The following is a 19947-nucleotide window of genomic DNA, read 5'->3' as shown; positions in this document are numbered from 1 at the left end:
CACCCTTCCAAAGTGCTAAGAGAGACAAAACGGTTAGAGAATAGTTTCTGTAAGAGCTCTTATGCACTCGTAATCATAAATATAGCAGTTCTTTATGAAACCACTCCACTACAATTACGGCTGTGGTTTCACTCGACTATCCTGTTGGTCCTTTCCTGTTCTGTAGTGCTCTGGTGGAGGGCTAAAGCAGTCATGTTTTCTTTCCAAACATACCTACCTTCTGTTATATATTTCTCTTACATGCATAATGAAAATTTATGACACCCAAGTGGTACTTGGAGATGCTCTGGGAGAGCATACATACAAGGAGAGGGGAGAGTATCCTGCCAGGACAGAGCCCTGCAGAAACAGATCAGAAATCTTATTATCATCCAGATAATAATAATTAGTTACAATAATAACTTATAATAATTATTACAATTAACATGTTAATGACTAATATAAATATTATAATAATTATTGTAATAACTAATGAATATCAGCCAGATAATATAATTAGTTATCAGCCAGAAGGCAACTTCCAGAGGTCAGGAGCACTTCAGGTACTTCACTTGGAAGTAAAAGCTCAGCACTGCTGGGAATTGCGTCTGTGGTCTATGGCTTGTTTCTTGCTCGTAATGCAGATAACTTGAAAAAACAAAGCCTCACCCTGGAGAGCTGCAGAAGAAATGCCTATATTAGTACTTAGTAGGAGCAGTGGCTTCACTAGTAATTAGGAAGAATGTGCTCTTTTCATTATGAAAAGTTTTTTTAAAAAGTCCTTTCCACAAGCTCTGACCACTTTTGGATGCCAGGGCATATAAATCACTGTAATGTAATTAGCATGTAAGATGATTTTTTCTGGGCAGTCAGCATGAGTGTCAGGAGCATCAGGAGCTTTGCTGTGCAACGCTCCTCTGTTTCTGCACAGACACCGACCTGTGGGACCACAGATGCTCTGCAGCAGGCACAGGGTGGTTCTGTAGTCCAGGGTCCAGTCTCCAACGATGTCTACTTCCAGTTGTTGCTGAGAGAAAACCCAAATTCACCTAGATTTTTCCAGAAAGACACCACCCTGTGCAGGTGTTGGATAATCTACCCCTCAAATGATTTTTTTTTTTTCCTATATCACTTTTTATTTAATCACTGATTTTGTACCTGGAGGCTTGAGATTTTCTGTTCTTTCCTGTCGCATCCAGCCATACAGCAAGATGCTCTGGATGGCTACCCAAGGTTTATAATTGTTCAGTCTCTCCCTGCATCCTGTATGATATATGCTGGGTATTTCTGCCAAAGATACAGCAATGCAGATCAGGCAGCAGGATGCAACTGCAGCGTATATCCCTGGCGCAGACACAAACAGGAATAAATAGCTGCCCTGATGCAGCTGGTCACAACAAAAGAATTTAGGTATTTAACTAGCTACCACCCATCACTGCAGAGAGACCTGCAGGCATAAATGGTTCACCTGCTTGTTTACATGACTGGTAAAGAATCAGGTTACTTTAACACCTCTAGAAGGGTTTTTTTCTTTCCTAAAATCAAACATTTCATTAGAAAAAAAAAATATATATATATATTTGATCAGGTGAGGAAACTCTAGCTGAGTAGCAGTGTAATTAACATTTAATTTTAAAAGTGGTGGTAAAACACTGCAAAGAAAATACTTATTACAGACTAGATAGTGCAAGACAGAAAGAACAATTCCTAGTCCCTGCACCTTTTCTGCTGTCTTAAACATGGCAAATCTGAAAATTGCATTACAGGAAAAATGAGAATAATCCATTTTCAGACTCTGTCTCCTGCCTCACATCAGGCTTATTTTTAGCCTTTTCTAGAACTAGATATAAAATGATCTTCCAGTTCTCCTATTGCAGCAATTTGAAAGTGCCTGACCTTATTTTTGCTTTGCAGATTCTATTATGTGGGGCAGGGGAAGGACTCACAGAGCTGTCAAGCCTCCTTTCTCTGATTTTTCTGTGGCAGTGGTTAGAGACAGAAAGGAACCCATCAAGTGACCTTATGCTGTTGTCAGTACAGGAGAGTCCCCTCCATTAACAGTGTCACAGGTATAACTGGGGGGCTGGATTGATGTACAGCACATTCCACTCCGGTCATTTGCATTACTGAAAAGAATTTATCTTTCATGAGATAATTTAAGATGTGCTGCAAGGTGTTTTTTTAGAGAAGCTGAACATGAACTTTAGAGAGCTGTCTCAGTGCTGCATTGAAGCAGTGCCAGTCTGAGGATTTCAGGGCCAGCTAGTGGATTTAATCACACAAGTCCCATACAGGAATATTTGAACAGTTCACCCACTGCTGATATTCAGCTATTTATGGGGAATAACACGATTGCTTTGCTTGCTTTTTTCACTTTACAAAAAAAGAATGAGTTAAATATTTTCTATAGAAATATAAGCTCAGGATACTTTTTTTAGCCCAGATAAGATGCCCTTAGCCTTTTGAAGGCATGCCGATTTGCAGCAAAAAGCCCAGCTTAGGATGCAGAGGCTCTGTGATGATAAAGGGAGAAAGGCAAGGAGTGGAGTGTGTTCTGAAGATCATAGAGTGACATGAAAAAGATGCATAGACTTCAGATGGAACAGGATTAGACTATTAGATGGTTTATATTGAACCAAAGAGTTGGGAGGTGGTGAAAATATAAGTGTTTTTTTTTTTTTTTTATTGGTGGAAAAAGCCTACTTGTAGAACTGGTGTGTGGTTTTTGTTTGTTTTTTCCCTGTTTACTAGTTACGTTTCTAAATTTGTAAATGGAGCTAGCAGATACAAGAATGTAGTGGCTTGGGACGAGCTGAATTTTAAATGCTGATTTGCTTTCTTCAATTGGGAGCTGCTGGTTTATGCAGATGGAAAATATGGTCTTATACCAAACAATTAACTGTTTTGTTCTCTTGCTTTAGTCAACCTGCAGATTTCCTGCAGGTTATGTAGAAGATGTCAAAGGTCAGTCTGGTTGTTCACAGACACGTTGAGATGAATCGCAGTCCTTACACAAAATGCTCACAGCATTTGAAATATGCTGTTCAAGTTAATTGTTGGCAGCAGGAGCTTTGCTTAAGTATAGGCAGAAGGACAGAGCCAGCTGGTGCTGGCATAGCTCTTGCTGTCTGCAGGCTGTGGCAGAGGCTGCAGGCAGAACGTCGTGGTTGTCCAAGCCCCTCCATTGCCCATACATACTGTCCTTTTGAGGTTAATCTCCTGTGCCACAGTATTCCTAGACTATTCCCAGCTGTTTGCTGTTCTACAGCAGAAAGGGAATTGTTCCATGTGGCTGAAGTTAGAGGGAGGCACAGCTTCCTTTTCCAAGAGCATCACAAGAACTGCTTTGAGTCCTGCTGTCTTGGTTACTGACTCTGCTGTGACCTTCAAGAAGTAAATGCTATCCCTAAAATGCTCATCATCTGGAAAACAGGATTAAAAGCTCTTGCCCACAAGGTGGAAGGGGACTTAAACCATATGCTCACAATCGATGAAATATGGCACATTGTCACTGCAAAGGACAGTTCTTGGCGTGCAAGGACATTGCCACACAGGAAGGTATTTTAAACTCATGCTAAGACAGTTTCTTTGCTAAGGCTGCCCTGGCACAGGTATGAAATCTGATGAAATCTCATGCAGGTGACTGGAGCAACTGAACAGAAGGCAGTCTTCCAAGCCAGAAAGCCTTTCTGACACAGGGAAATAGAACCAGTAATGAAAAATGCTGCTTTGCCAGTCTGTTTCCTGAAGACTGTCACAGTCACAGAACGTATTATAAAGGTATTGACTTTTATCAGCAGTAGATGACCTCTTCAGGTGGCGAACTGCATGCTCATATTCAAGGCAACTGTGTTAATAGGCTAATTAGCACTTAGCATAATGGCAGTCCGTGGACTTGTGCACTCTGAACCTGGACCAGAGGTGTTTGGCAAGGCAGATTTTCAGCCAGTCGTGACTCTGTGTGTGTGTTAGAGTAATTTAATTGTGGTTGGGGCCTTGGCCTGAGTGACGTCTTTTAGTAAAACAGGGACAAAACTGTTAGCTTATTACTTCCAGTACTTCCACGAGGCCTGTCTGAAGTGTTCTGGCTTAGTCATTCCTCAAGTTGCTGCCAGACCACAACCACATGCCAGAAAGGGCTTGCCCAGACCATTACAGCAGAGCAGAGCAGGACAGTTCCCCATAGAGGTGGACTTGTCAGTACGAGGTTAAAGGTTGGACTGGATGGTCTTAGAGCTCTTTTCCAGCCTGAGTGATTCTGTGATACCTGGTAGCTTAGAGACTGGTAAAAGGAGCTGTATCATGAGGCAGTTATTTTTGGAGGGTAAGAAATATGTTTGGTTGGTTGGTTGGCATCAGGAAATTGTACAGGAGTTTTTGTTTAAAGATTTAATTAGATCACACCTGTCATGTTTTATCCTCCCTCTCATTCAATCATGAGAAAAAAAAAAAAAAAAAAAAAAAAAAAAGCAAGACCCTCCATTTCCTCTTTCTTCCTTTATTTCAGTGGACATGAGAGTTACGATTTTATCTACGTTTTCCATGGCACAGGCAATCCCACCACCTTAACCCTGAGTTCATCATTATCTGGCAGCATTGTATACACAGGGACAGACTCAAGCCCAAAGTTTTGAGGGCTTCAGAGACCTGCATCTTCAGTAGCTTTGGAAGCCCCATTAGCGTACCACCACAGAGCAGTAAGGCAGAGTTAGCTCTGAAGTTCATTTTCATCCAAGACCTTGGTGCCTAATGAGTGCTGTTAACTGCTCTTATTCAGATCTGTTCTGTTGCAGCTGCCTGGAAAAATAGAAGAAAAGGTTATTAATTTTTTCTTTACACCATTTTTCTCCTCTGATAAGATCTATGGAAGAGGAAAAATAGAAGCTGACCGTGTTTATTCCTCTGGGGAGAAATATATTCAGCACCTGGGTTAAATGAGCAGATAGAAAATACTAACAGAGTCTGTGCAGCTTTGAGGGGCTGTACCAAATAAATAGAGAAAAAAAATGTATTTGCTGTACACGATCATCATATTCTGTTCACCAAACCAACTGATGTGCAGGAAGAGAAGGGGATTTAAGCCAATTCATTACTTTAGTGCAGCTGGCAGAGCACCTGTCACCACCAGCATGAAGCCCCCATCAGGCTGAACCCACAAGAGAGCTGCTGCTCAGTGCAGGCTGACACCGTTTCTGGCTGCAGAGGGAAGGGCAGCTCTATGCCAGCAGCTGCCAGGAGGGCTGCACTCAACCAGGTCCCGTTGTAGTTTGGTTTGGAGTGCTTCAGATTTACACAAGCCCCAGGCTTCCTCTCTGGGTAGAAGTGAGTGAGCAGAAGCAGCCAGCAGAGCTAAATTAAGCAGTGGTTTCCTACTCCAATGTAAGCTACTCCTGTTCTGCTTCTTTTTTAAAAAAAAAAATAGTGTTATGCTTAGTGTTCTTTAGTAAACTGACCTCAGTGTCATCCAGCATACCCTTTTCCTGGGAGGCTGGAGGAACCTGTCATGCTGCATCAGGAAGCTCGGTGCATGGACTATTTTTAGCTGTGCCAGTCCTGTCCCTGTACCACTCGCTGGGATCTTTCTAGCTTGATGTATTACTACTGCTCACCTTCCATGCATCTTCACCTTCAGTCCTTGTTTTCAGATGCAGCATGCTAGGAGCCTTTTAAATCAAAGCGCTGAGTTTCAGCGGTAATGCATGTTGTTAATCTTGAGTGTCTTGGACAAAGTTAGTGATTTCACTATCAAAATAGCTCGAGTTCAGTTAAAACAGGACATGCTGTCTGGAAGCAATCCTTAATTTGGCTGTTCTTACACCTGGCTCAGGACATAATAGGTTGCACTAAGGTTAAATGTAAAGCAGCCGTCTTTTAGGGCTGAGATGGAGGTAGAAATGCACCAGGCATCTTGTTCAGTGTCACAGCAGAACTCTGCTGTAGAGCAGGGAACTCCAGCCCCTTCCTATTGCAGGTGAAAATTGCAACTATTCTTTGTTACTGGAGGACAGTAATGGCTTGTGCTTGTGTATTCTACACTGCTTGATGAAATACTCTGTGTAACAAAGGGTTTACAAGGTACATACTTGAACTGGAGTCTCCAGCCCGCTGGTTGTGCTGTTGGTAACATGTCTGGCAAAAAGGAGGTGCCTTGTTGGGACCAGTGTGTTACCTGCACAAATGTGGTGGAGAGCCAAGCTGAACAAGTGCTGTGCAGGAGCTAGGGCAGCAGGTTTGGGTTCTGCAGTCAACAAAATCCCAAGGGCAAGCAGAATACCCTTTGATCCATTTCAGGGCCAAAAATCTTTGCACGAAGTCAGCGCCCACACGTGCAGCCCTGTTAGCACTGTGCGTTACTAGATGAAACCTGGTGCTTTCAATGGAGTTTGAGTGAATCAAAGTCCTCAAGGGAAATATAACAAAATCCCAGTGAAATGCAGCTATACATCCCTGCGTGGTGAAATACTGGTGAGACAAAGCCGTAGAGTCTGTGTAGAGTATGACTGACAAATAAATGGGGTAATTTGTGCTTTTTACGAGGTGTTTCCTGGTCCTCTGCTCCCTACCTGCTTGTTTTGCTAGCAGGCCAACTGCAAGCTGTGTTTCTGAGGGTGCTGACAGTATGCAGTGGTGGAAAATATGAGTGAGGTGGTCTGCAGACTTGTGTCCATTTCCCTCCTTTGTTTATGAAAATGTTAACGTGTTTTGGCAACTGGCTTCGGCAAGGATTTACGTCGTGCAACTGATCCCTGCCGTAACAAGCTGGTGGATGAAGTGAGCGATGTCAAACGTACCTTCCTAATGTCCCTGCCTTTCTGAACCACAGCTGGTAAACTAGGAGGTGGTTATTGTGCAGGGAGAGAACTTTGCCTGTGCCTAAGCCCACTTCATGCTCCTTTGTTTTAGAGATCTCTTCTAGCTGCAGCTACACTTGTCCTCTTTTAGGGATCAGAGAGACCACAGTGACCGCACTACTTCTACCCTAGGCTTTTACTTTACCTGATGGACCTGAAGTTGTGTGCATCTGAAGATCAAGAAACCCAAAGAGGAAGGCTGCCCAAAGCTCTCCTGCTCCATAATGATTTAGTCAGTTCTCTGCAGGAATGCAGTGATAACGATGGTGTGAGCTAATGGTGTGTGCAAGCGACTTCCCCTGTTCGTTTATCAATTGATAAGATTCACTGCCACGTCTGAAAGTCATACAGGTGTGGAGCTGCAAATCAGGATGCTTCGCCTTGATTTTTCTCACAAAGGTTGAGGCAGCAATGTTAGATTTGAATGCTACTGATGAGCTTCAGTAGCTGGATTTGCAGATTGCTGCACCTGGCTGGGCTGCTAATCATCACCGACACACGGCTGGCACGTGTGTCATTGGCTCTAAAGCTCTGATGCAAAGAGACTCTTTAATTACCTGCAGTATTTGGAAAAGAAATTTCATGTTTTTCACAGATTTAAGACCTTAAGGTCTCTGCCTTTCAGTGTCTGTCCATGTAAACACTTCATCACCTAACATTTCTGGTTGCAGTGTGTTCACAAGGCCTTCTGGAAATGCTCCTTGGCCTTGCAGTGCTTACGGGAGGGACAGATGGCTGCTGCCCAAGCTTGGGTGCTCCCAGTGTTCATCAACAACCTCACCGAGACCTTGTGTTTGCCAGCTGAGTTTGTTCAGCTTTTGTAAGTGGGTCTGACCCTTCTTTCTGCTGAGGCCACTGACATCAGCCCTGCTGCCCAGTAAGCGCTTCCCAGGCAGCTTTCAAAAGCTGCTCATTGAACCCAGGTTTACCCCAGCACTGTCTGAGAAAACTCAGCCAGCGAGGACTCTGCTGAAGGGTGCCATTTGTGACTCCTACATTCATATCCCCCCTGAAGCACTGCTTCAGCCAGACACTTAGAGCTCATCGCGGTGCTCCAGGAACACACAACTCCCTCCTGTGAGATGGAGGAAGGAGCCTTAGTCACCGGCAGGGCTGCTGCTACGTACAGTGATGTAGCTGCCCCTGTAGCCCCAGTACTCTACTGAATGAGCTCTTGTTAGTCAAATAATGAGTTATTTGCAGGCTAGAAGGACCCCACTGAAGCGTTTTATTGTTGGTTGTAAAAGTTAAGTGATGTTAAGTACAGCAGGCTGTAAAAATTAGGATGTTATTTCCTAATACGCTTCGCTGTTACAGAAGCCGGAGCCTGACTTGTTTAGATAACAAGAGAGCGAGGCCTTTTGGCAATCTACAGGATACTAAAATACGTGTGTTGTTTAGGTTATGTATGAAACTGAACATTAAAGGGTGTCCGTAGCGTTCACAAAAGTTTTATTTAAGCACAGCCTCTCTCTAGGAGTCTCATGCACGATGGTGCCCCACACACCGGTCTGTAAGTGTGTTCTTCTTGACATCCCGTTACCTGCTTGAGGTTAAGCTCATGGACCGAAATGATAAAGGTGTAGAGCTCAAACATTCAGTAGGCTGTATCTTATGGAAGTCAGTGGGATATATATCCCCCCATGGCTTCTCACAGCTTCACCCCACATCGCTGGAACAGTCAGAACTGCAGGTAGGAAGGGCGGTCTGGGTTTTGTTCGTGCTGGCACAGGGTGGAGCAAAGCATTCAGGGACTGGATTTGAGCAGCAAAGCCTCTCTCAAAGGCTTTGGAAGGCCCAGATTGTGCCAGGAACTGTGCAGCAGTGTACAGCTGTACTCTGCCACTACAAACCGTAAGCTCCAGCATCTGTTGGACTGGTGAGCAGCTACACTGACAGACCCAGCACTTGGAGAAACATCTCTGCACAGTTCCTGAAACTGAAACTAGTGTATAGCTGACCTGTAAGGGGTTCTGGTGACTCATCTGTTATCTTAAATTCATCTTCTTTTTCTTATGCAATTCTCTCACCTGCTGAGGTGCTGTGAAATTAGATGCATTTTACACAGTATAAATATTTAACAGCCCTAAAGCATGTAGTTTAATATTAAACAGTCACATAAATGCTTCGGAATTATAGATGCTGTCACATTACATGGAAATGGTTTGATAGCATCTAGGAGAAGTATTTGGGTTTGACAGGGGAGGAAATGATGGGGTCAGAAGGAGTTGGTCTCATTTTTAACTGCTAGAGGAGCCCATAAAAACAATCAAAAAGAGTTGTACAGCTTCTGTTCTTGAAAGGCAATTTGGGCAAGTTTCCTCCCCCTCAGGAAATAAGAGAGTGGTTCCCACCCTGCTCTCTTCAAGGAATGAAAACATTCACAATCTTGAGAAAACAATGCAGAGAAAATAGAACAATTTGGGAACCACTGTTTAGTCAGCAGATATCCCCAAATCGGAAGCGATAACCTATTCAGTGTGGGATTATCATTATCAGAAAGACAAGTGGGACTTAAATGAGGATTTATATGCTCTTGAGTCGTGTTAGCTTAAGCCCATGCAAGACATTTTACCACCTAAGAGAATCTAAAATTTATTATGAGCATTTTTGCTTAAAAAAATAAATTCAGAGCTGACCTGCTGCCACCCGTCAGCTGGGCTTTGTTGAAACCCGGCTGTGCACAAGTCAGTGACCATTGTCTACAGCACAGTGTTTGAGAATGAAGGCTGCCCTGAAATTTGGGAGACTACTTCAGTTCTCTCTTCTGCCTACGAGCTTCCTGTGTGATTCCTGAAAGTCCATTCTGTCCCCAGCAGGTTCTCAGAGTCATGTGGGGTCTAATTTCCTGTGAAATCTTCTCAGTGCATTTCAGGAACAGCCCCCCTAGGCCTCCATTCCCTTCTGTAAAAGAGAGATAAAGCAGAAGTTGAGAGAAATGCATTAAAATGCAGCGGACGAGTCATTCTCGTGACTTCAAGGTAGCAGAAGTACTTATGCGGGGGGTACTTTTTATTCCATAGGAGGCTGAAACATACGTGATACAAGAAGCAGAGCCTTGTGTGCTCACCTGTCAGCAATGCAGGGGGGGTCTCTACACGAGAGATGGTGTAGTGTCAAAACAAATGTCTTCTGTGTATATTCTGTATCTTGTAAAATGTGGAAGGGGTACCTCGGTAAGGGACATTGCTTTCCAACAACATTACTGAGCAGTCAAACAGCTGGAGTTTTAGTATTCTGCGATAGCTTCATAAAATAGCATGGTTTACTTCCTGCTTCTAGCACTGCCTGTAGCATCACAAGGTAATGTTTCAGCTCTCTGATGTATTCTGATAATGAAAGCATAGTTAAAATGTTCAATAGACTGTCCAGTGCAGTAGGGCTACAAAGAAAGGTAATTCTACAAAGAAGCTCAGGGCAGCTCCTGCATTAAAACCACCTCAGTTCAGAGCCTTCAAATGCAGAAAAGGCACAGAGGCTTCTTTGTGTCTTGGAGAAAACTTCCTGCGAGGTTGGTGCAATGTTCTCTAGGCTGAGCTGGGCCAATTTCTGCTGCAGATATTTCTTGGAAGTTGACCTCTAACCACTGGTTCATTTTCATCCTGGAACAGGTCTTAACCCAGCACCATCCCCTTTCAGCATCAAAGGGTGTCTCAGGCCAGGTGTGAAGTCTGGGGAGCCACAGATGAGTTTTAATGAATCGGCATTTTCCAAAGGAAAATGATGCTTCACTGCGTTCTTACCTGGTAGGCACTCAGGCAGATACTTTCTGTGATCTTGCCTGTAAACCTGCCCGGGTTTTTCACTGATTCAGACAAAAGTGGTGCTTTTGCATGTGATTGCAAAATCCTGCTGCAATCCTTTCAGGTATACAATACCAGTTTTAGTTTGTTATTCTAAGTTAGCAGCCAAGTGGTATGAGAAGACTCCTACTTTGTGACTCATTTGTTCTCCTCTTGGCCAAGTACAGCTAGAGTGCATTTGGGTAAAGCACTCAAACAAACGTGGCTCCTTAAAGCCAGACCCTTAAGTGAGGTCGGGGTTTTCCAGCACGGTTATCCAGAACCCGGCAGTTCCACTGATGTCAGTGACCACCCAAGACAGAAAGCAAGTCCCAGGTTTATTGCAGTCCGGGGGTGACTTGTCCTTCTTACAGTCCACATTAGGGCCCTGCTGGGCTTAACGTTATCAAAGGAGATTGTTCCTGTCCCTCAGTAACCACAAGCTGGGAAGGCATGAGTGGTGTTTAAAAAGCCAGAGAGGAGGGGACATTTGCAGCTGCAGGAGAGCTGGTGGCAGCTCCAGCCTAGAGCTGCTGCTGAGGAAGGCTGAATTGCACAGGGTGTGTACTGCAACAAGAAGGAGCAGGTCTACGGGATAAACCTTTTGAAACTACAACTGCTTTTTTCCCTGGGTACCTCACACAGCAAACAGGATCCGTCCCCCTCGCTGCCCTCAGTAGCAGGAGGCAACAGCTTCTCCCTGGCGATGCTGCCGTCCTCGCCGGACCCCATCAATCACTTGGGAGCAGTTGTCTGGAACAGCAGCAGGTCTTCAGGAGCTGAAAATTGAAAGGCAGCTTTCTTTTTAATTTAATTTTTATCAGTGGTGACTGTTTACATTTATGCTGTCAAGTCTGAAGGACACCATCCAACAGGCATTGTATGCACAGCCTTGTCACTGGCTTCGGGAAACAATTGCTACGTCTGAATGCCTCCGGGGCCTTCCCAAGTCCTTGTCAATTAGTGTCAGCAATATTACTTGGCGTGTTCCAGCAATTGTCAGAACTGCTATCAGACACCACTGTGAAAGGGTTTCAGCTTTAATAACTGTCCTGCCCTGTAGTATAACGTGCTATCTCTTTAGAAACTGTTAAGCAGTGGGAACCTGGATTTAAGAGGCTGGTATGTTTTTGGAAGTCTACTCCTTGGCCAGCTGCAGCTCTCTCATGTCTCTCTTGTTCTCCCTTCCCCAGGGTGAATCACCTCGTGATGCCACCAGCCTCTGTCAAAGTCTGAGACGGTGAGTGACCCCAACCAGCAACTGCTTTCAGCTACCCATCCTCTCCAAACCCCTACCAACTCATTTCTTTCCATATCACTTGGAAACTGGTTAATTTTTGATAGCCACAATCTGCACCTTTGCTACCTTGGACCCAAATCAGAGCAAAGCAAGAACACAAAAACCAGGGGTCAAAACTCAAGTGTCCTTTGTTGCACTGAGGTATTTCTAGAAGCCTTGTGCTCCCCTCTTGGAGCAGGTAAGGCCATGCAACCCCTATCAGCTTGAACACCCAGAGGTGCGATTGTCCGAAGCCAGAATTTAGGCTTTGCCCAAATATATCTTGCATTCCCAAAACTTGCTGCTGCTTTGCTTTTGGTCTAACATCTGCTCACTGTCACGTAGCCATTTCTAGCAGATTCCAAATCCAAACATTTCTGCTGAAAAATGCTTTGTGGCAGCACGAGAACGCCCGTGTTGCTGCTAGGACTGTCCCCACTGCAACCCTCAGTCAAGGGTGATGGCTCTGAGACCTTGGCAGGGAGCCAGCGGGACAGCCCCACTCCCACTCCCACTCCCTCTCCTCCCTTGTGTTCAGGCTGTTCTTATCGCTCACCGGCAGTCACAGCATCGCAGCTCAGAGCTGCAACAATTGATAAACACTTCCCAGCATTTTACTGTAGCCAAAATTAATTACAGCAAGATTTGTTTTTTGAAGAGGAGATTTCTTTTCTATGAATTAAATGCATTGAAAGACTAATCATAAAATCAGAACTCGGTAACACACATAAGAAGGGCCTTTTGGGGAAAACGATTTATTACAATCTCTAGCATAGCAGATGTATTATTTCCACGGAGGGGAGGATGTTTTGGTAGAGGCTGAGGATAAAGTAGGCCTGCCTGTACCTTGCAGTCTCTGGGCTGGATGTGTAACCATACGCCGTCATTTATCAGCAGCTTTTAGACAAAAGTTTTTTTAAAAAAACACAAAAGACTCAAAAATTGGGGAGCAAGTGTGAGTTGGTGTTGCTGCGACTTCCCTTACAGAACTGAACACTTGGGTCCTGTGCACACATTTTTTTTTCACTGTACTTTTTTTTTTTTTCTCTTTTGGTCCCATTTTATACAAGTTGAGAGAAACCAGGCTATCTTTATAGGGAATTTTTCCATAACCCAGCAGTCACTGGTTTTTAAGGTCAGGGACAATTTCCTGCACAATATGGGGCACAGAACCTCTCACAGGAAATCCTGCAGTGAGAGAGCTGGTTATCCTTTCCACATAAGCTAGGAAAGCGGCCGGCTGCTTCAATAATCCACAGCGTGCACAAGTGGAATCTCACCAGTCAGGGGAGATGCTGATGCTGCCCTTTAAAGCCAGTGCACACCACCAGCGTCGGGCTGAAGGCAGCGCCTGCTCCACTTTGTCAGCAGCAGGACTGGCAGCGGGGCTCCGCGCTGGGGATGTGCACGCAGGGCTGCCCCCACCCCTAACCGGGCTCTCCGGGGGAAGCAGTTTTGAAAATGACAATTTTAGGTGAGAGGTGGTCTCTTCTTGGATGAACTGTAGGGGTTAAAAGCAGCCTAGCAAAACTCAGCCCTGCTCTCCTCTGTGCCACTGCAACCCACAGCACAGCTGTACCTGTAACACCGAGGTGAACAGGACACAGCTGACGCCCTTAATTACTACAGGCAGGAGTGTAAATCTGGGACAGTTTGCCTGGATCACAGCATCTTTGTGCTTCACCATTACCAAGCACCGCTCACGCCGAGCCCCCTAACCACCTTTTCTCTTGTTTGTAGTTGCCAGTGAAGGAAACCACATGTGGACTCCTGCTTCCACCACCACAATCTCCAGCTCGAAGCCCTTCCATACTGGAACCGGCGGCTCCTTCAGCTCCACGCCGCCCCGGGAGGGTTCTCCAGCACCAAACCCATCGCAGCGCTCCACCTGCGGGGCCGGGCAGCAGGAGATGAGCAGGGCAGCCTGGAACAAACGCTGCTGGAGCGTAAGGACATTCCCAGGTTCCTCTGAGCATCGCAAGCAACTCTCCACCGGCCCCACAACCCAAGTGAGTGACTGTAGATTGTGTACATGGTTTTAGTTGTAGCCGATGAAGTCCACATCGTTTATAGGACAAGCTCCGTCCTAGCGAATGCTGCTGTTCTGCCAGCACTCCCGCACCCAGAGACTGCACTAGTTTGGGGACCTGTTCTGTACATCACCTTTTCTTTAACACTGAAGGCTCAATTCAGATTATTATTTTTTATTTAAATATGTCGTAAGATGCTTTATCTCTGCTGAAGACATATATATAAATATATATATTTAGATAAACAGTTTTTATTTAAACATTTGAGATCTGGAGCTGCCTGTGCAACCCTACCAGCCATGAATACGTCCACAACTCTCCTCATCTCAGTGCCCTGCTGTCAGGCCCTGGGAGGGCACCACAGGAAGAGTCCCAGGGGCTGGATGACTGCCTGTCACCCGAAGCTGAGCAATGGGACAGAGGAGAGAGTTTCACTGCACTGGGTATGCTGGCGGTTGTTACAGAAAGGCCCAGAACTTTTGACAGAAATACCTAGGGGCTCCAGATTTTGCTCAATATACTAAATTCAGCCTTGCCTAGGAGATTCACAGGTTTTAAAAATACCAAAATCCAGCTGGCTGAATTGCTTTACCTAGGGCCTGGTAGTGCAATACTGCTGTGCCAGTGACATCACGCTTTGTTTACACGCATATCACGGTATGTGCATTGTCCGTGCTAATTCTCCCTTGTCAGTATTTTCAAAGCAGGTGGCTGATACTCTACAGTAGCTGTTCCCTTTGGAACGATGGTTAGGTATAATGCATGTCCATCCCCAAGCACACTCCCAGCCTGCTCTTACTGGGGTGTCAGTTAATCATTTATCTTTATAAAGATGTACTTGAGATCTTTAATATACAAGGCCAGTGTCTGAACAAATGCAGAAGAGTGTGTCTGTAAAGCAGTCAGAGTGCCATTCCCCAAGAGTCTTATGTCCTGCACAAGCCAAATTTATGCTATGTCAGCTTGATGCTGCAAGAGTGTGGGGAAGGAGGGAGAGCACAGACCCTGGAGAAAAAGTCAGGCTTCCAGAGAAAGGGCATTCTTCCATGAGCTCCCCACTCCCTTGCAATGTTCAGATGTTTGCCATAGTTTAGACTCTCTCCAGTTTAGTCCACACCTTGAGAAGGTGACTGCACCTCGCTCTTGTGCTCATGTTTCATAAGTATCTGTGGCTGGGCTGCAAGTAGGACTAAATCAGCAAAGGAAATGCAACGCTGGGACTTGAACCAATTTAAGCCTGAAGTTGGCTGTCCTGATTCTGGTGTACGTTTGTTCAGGGACATAGGAAGGTGCTGTTAGTAAAGGTGGGTTTTACCTCTCATTCACTTGCTGGATGTACTGTGAGCTACAGTACGCTGTTATTGTAAATACAGTCAGTAACTCCAGTTACCAGCAAACTGGTCAGCACTCACTGCGTAGCCAGTCTCTGCCCAGGCAGATGTGTTTTGAGGGTGACTCCTATAACAACGTGAGCATTTCCTCCTCACGAGCCTCCACAGGACTATTCTGCAGAGGCTAGCCTGTCACCTCAAATACTTTTACAACGTCTCTAAGATTTGGTTAAGCAACTAGTGCCAGAAATTTTCCTCGAGTGCTTGGGCATCCTCTGGAAAACAGCAAGTGGGTGCTAGAAATAATAAAGCAAAACAAATCCAAAACAATGCTTCATTTCCCACCTCGTGCCACTATTTACGTTTGTAGGGGAAATACCAGTGCTGTAGTCTAGGAGCCAAATTTTTGGCTTTAAAGGCACATGAATTTCTGATTCCCATTAAGAAATTCTTTGTTAAGCTGGCTAAAAAGAAACAAAAAGCAACCAAACAATTAGTCATTTCATCTCAGAGACCAAAGAAGATTTGCTGTATTTCCCAAATTGCTTTTCTGATAGGCTCTCTCTGCTGTAGCATTTACTGTCAACAAAATGAAGCATTAATGCAAAAGTTCAGAGGTTAGAAATTATCCTTAAATGTAATTCTCAGGCATCAATAATGAAAAGGGAACTTAAATATGTTGTAGTTTCACTGGCTCTCCTTGTTTGTGACAAACCCCAGTCCTTGTTGGAGAAGCTCTGCACTGTTACAGGAGGCCAGCTTTATCTTCTGTGAATATGAAGGAAATTGCTGTGGCTTTCTTTTTAACAAGGATAAGGGGATGGGAGTAAACAAGGGAGTGAGAAGTGAGTCCTACCTGCAGCAGTTCCATGCCAAGGGACCCCTGAATCCCTGCTCCCACCTGTTCCAGGCTAAGAGAGGGGAGCCAAAGCAGCAGCAATGACAGCTCAGGAGAGATGAACAGGAGAAGGGACAGAAAATCTGGCTGCTGCCCCTTTACATATTCATGGCTCCGTATTCAAATGGCTAGAAGCTGAAGGTTGGATTTCTTGTTGAGTGTGTCTTGTTTTAGCTGTGTGTTTGTATTCCAAACTGGAAGAATTACTCAGTGAGAGCTTCTATAACGTTACTCTGTCTGTTAGAGGGAAACCAGCTCACTTGGATCAAGGGTCTGCAGACCCTTGGGGAAAGTCACTACCTGGGCCTCAGTTCCTGTACGTGCAGAGCTGAGATGCTTGCTGCTGAAATGAAGTGCTGTTGTTTCTGTACTATAGTGGAGGTCAGAAGCTCCCCATTATTAAAATACAGCTTACCATATCATATTGTACTGGTGCTGAATTCTGGACTTTAGCATGCAGGATTGTGCTGGTTTCCATTATAGCTCTGTGTGTAACAATTTTAGGTAGGTATAGATGTAGTCAGGCCCAGAAGCTGTTAGGACCATTTGGCTGTTGACCTCATAAAGCAGTGTACAAGTGGAACCATTTTTGGTATACACATAGGAAGTGTTTCTGGAATAAGAACAGAAGTCTAGGCTGGATACGTACTACTTATAGCAAAGCTGAATAACAACCCTTATGAAAATTAGTATCTCTGTTTTTATAAAGAAAGGCTGGTAATAGGAAAAAATAATTAGTTTTTAATAAAGAATACACATATTTTAGTATCCATCACAACCAACGATGCAAGATTTCAGCCCATCACTTAAATAAATAGTTGTTCAGACCGTCAAGGTTACATTCGCAATTCAAAACTTCCACATAAAATTAAATGGTCGCAGTAAGGACAGAAACACCTGCAAAGCCTCTGGTTTCCTGCACACAAATTGACTTCATGTGAATGTCTGAAAATGAGTGTGCACAAAAAGCAGCCCTTGAACGCATTTGAAAACATAGGGGAAAATACTACACCAAAAGGGAGCAAGCACCCCATCCCTCATGCCCTCCCATGCATGTATCCATCTCAGGCAAGGGAGCCAAGCGAGGGGAGAGGATTCAGGTTTTGGGCTGGTGCTGCTGCATTGTACCTTACCCTGCTCCTCAGGCTGTGGCTGGCCTTTCCGCAGTGCTCTGCCCTTGCTCCCCACCTCACTCCCTGCAGGGCTGCAGCAAGGCGCAGTGCAGGCTCCTTCCACCCTCCCTGTGCTCCCTGGGACCCAGAGGGTTCGATGCAGCCTTGCTGCACGCATCAGGGTCTGTGCCTACCTGTGCAGGGCGTGGGGTGTCCAGGGGTGTCCAAGGGTGTGCAGGGCTTAGGGACAGTCCAGGATGCCCCTCAGTCAATCACCAGGGCTTTCTTCTGCTCCACTTCATGAACAGTTTATTGTGTTTTTTTTTAAGCAAGTGTTAACTCCCTCCGCAGCTAATAGTGCATTTGCACCAGTGTACCACTGTGAAGCAGCCAGGCTGCTCGTACACAGCAAGAGGAACAGAGGTAACAGGAACTGCACAGAGAGGCAAGAAAATTACCCAAAAAGCAGCAAGCTGCCAGCCCGAGTAACTACACTGCCTCCTGCTGCCACCACTTACGATCTGGGTGAACCCAAGAGCCTCTCACCTTTTACAGACTAGCTAAGAGAGAACCTCAGGGTGCCATAACCCTACTAGATGAATGGATGTACTCTGGAAAGCAGAGTTCCTCTCTGCACCTTCTGTCCTAATTGTTTGTTTTCTTCTCTGTTTGCTTTATTGTTTGGTAAACCAGCACTTACAATCACTTTTACTATGTGATGTATGGGAGTAGAATAGTATATTTTCTTGTTATACAAGGGAGGAGTATAAAATAGTTTTCTGATTTCTTTCAGAAGCAAATGACTATTTTATTTTTTAAGAGCAACTGATTGTGAATCTCAGAGTATAAAAAAGAGAAATAAGCCAAATATATACCTTTATGTAAATTAAGAAATAAAAGTATTTAAAACATACCTCCCGGCTCCCTTTCCTGTGTCACCACTTGCTCTGGTTGTGCTCTCCCGTGGCTGCTGCCCGTGGGGCTGGTCCCTGGGATGAGGCTGCCCCAAGCCCCACGGCTCCTGCCACAAACACTGACATGGCCCCAACAAGCCCACGGTGTCTGGGCTGGCCACCAGCTGCCTGGGGCTGGTGTAAGAGCAACACCACTGGCAGGGGCAGGGGGAGCAGGGGGTGGGGGTGGCAGCCTCCTCTTCCCTGGGTCGGCCGCCTGGGTCCAGCTCAGGGCCGGAGCTTTAGGGGAAGGTGTCGGTGCTGGGCAGAGACGGGGTGAGCTGACAGCAAAGCCAGCGCAGTGGTAGCCGTGGGTCAGGTGTTTGGGACAAGGGGCAGAAGCAGAGCAGGAATTAATCCAAGGCACAGCTGGCCCCAAGGCCACCCTTCTCCAGGGGTCCTGCCAAGCCTCAGCTGCTGGCTCCACAGGGCAGTGGCTGCTTGTTCGTGGGCAAAACAGGGTGAAGGGGCTGGGTCTGCTGCTTCAGGTGCAACGTGCTGCTGCACAGCAGCTCTCCTGTCCTGGCCACACAGACAAGGCACAACTCAGCCCAAGTGTCTCCTCTCACCGGCCACGGAAGCGTTCTCCATCTCCTACAGGCCTCCACACCTCCCTTCCATGTGCTTTTCTTTCAATGCAGAGCAGGTGTCCAGGCCAGGAGGCCTGCCCCGCTGCAAGCAAAGGGTTTGTCCGTCTAAAAAACCAACCCTGATCACCTTGTGGCACTGCATCTCAGGGCTTTCTGCTTAATCGTACTGTGTAAGTGACTTAAGCACGGTTTCATAGGTTTTGATGTTCGAGCAGCTCAGTTTGAAGCTCCGCTACTTCAGCATCCGTCAGCCAACAACTGCTGCCATGGCTGTACTGTTCCCTTTTCTGGATCACAGACATCGACGTGCCCGTACCCACACCCCACACAGCCACCCGGACACTCGGTCACTCTTCCAGCCCCAGTAGCTGTCCCTGTTGATAAATCCTCCCCACGCTGGTCCCCTCGAGATCCCACCAAGGCCATCTGCAGTCTGACACAGCCTCACTGCACGAGTTTGCAGAGCACCTTCTCTGACCACCCTCGACACACGTCGACACCAGAGCAGGGCATCGCCTTGGGAAGACCAAGCGGGCTGTACAAGCTGCTGCCATTTATGCTGGAGGTGTCTGAGCTCACTGCTGGTGGTCGTTTACATTTGTACAGAGATCCCGACTGCCTGGCAACCTCTCTTTCACTTCCAATCAACTCCAACACACTTCAGCCCCCTCCTGTTGTCCCCGGCACAATCTTGGTATGACACAAATAAAGCATTAAGCTTAGCATTTGAAAAATATGCTGAAAAGGATGCATTTACAGTTGATTCATCCTTTTCTGTGGCTATATGCAATGGCCAACAGATGCAAGGCAAGCCAGGAGGAAATCCACGTGGCCAGGCTTTCCGGCCACCAGGAAGAGCCATGCTGTGACCCTGGATGCTGGGAACAGGGGGGCTGCAGCCGGCCCGGGACCCCCTTTGCAGCACAGAGCCTGCCGCAAGGCACTGCTCCAGGCCAAGCCTGCAAGCCAGCAGCAACCAGCCGGGGCGGCACAGGGCACCCCCAGTGCCCCAACAGTCGCCCTCTCATCACTCCTGCCACAAAAACTTCCTCTCCCCATTCACAGCCCCTCTCCCTCTTGCTCGGCTTGGGACAGGCAGGTGTTTATTGCCCTTTGCAGGGGACAGATTTTACCACCCAGCT

At 46.0% G+C, this 19947-nt stretch overlaps 1 protein-coding gene across 1 annotated transcript in view; it reads left to right on the top strand.

The window, feature by feature from the left end:
- The window catches only part of LOC309886095 (sphingosine-1-phosphate transporter SPNS2-like), a gene marked incomplete at its 5' end in the record, with an annotated part of 134998 nt that extends 116823 nt beyond the window's left edge, over positions 1-18175 (top strand). Inside the window, 2 exons of the mRNA XM_082776653.1 lie at positions 11806-11852; positions 13632-18175. Coding sequence (XP_082632779.1) covers positions 11806-11848 — 43 coding nt within the window. The 3' untranslated portion in view covers positions 11849-11852; positions 13632-18175. The remainder of the gene's footprint in view (positions 1-11805; positions 11853-13631) is intronic.
- Between the last annotated feature and the right edge of the window lie 1772 nt (positions 18176-19947).

The sequence above is a fragment of the Aythya marila genome (genome assembly GCF_965140915.1).
Source record: "Aythya marila genome assembly, chromosome: 20".
In the NCBI taxonomy this organism is placed as follows: Eukaryota; Metazoa; Chordata; class Aves; order Anseriformes; family Anatidae; genus Aythya; species Aythya marila.
Note: the sequence above shows the minus strand (reverse complement) of the source record. Positions and strands in the feature narration are given on the sequence as shown.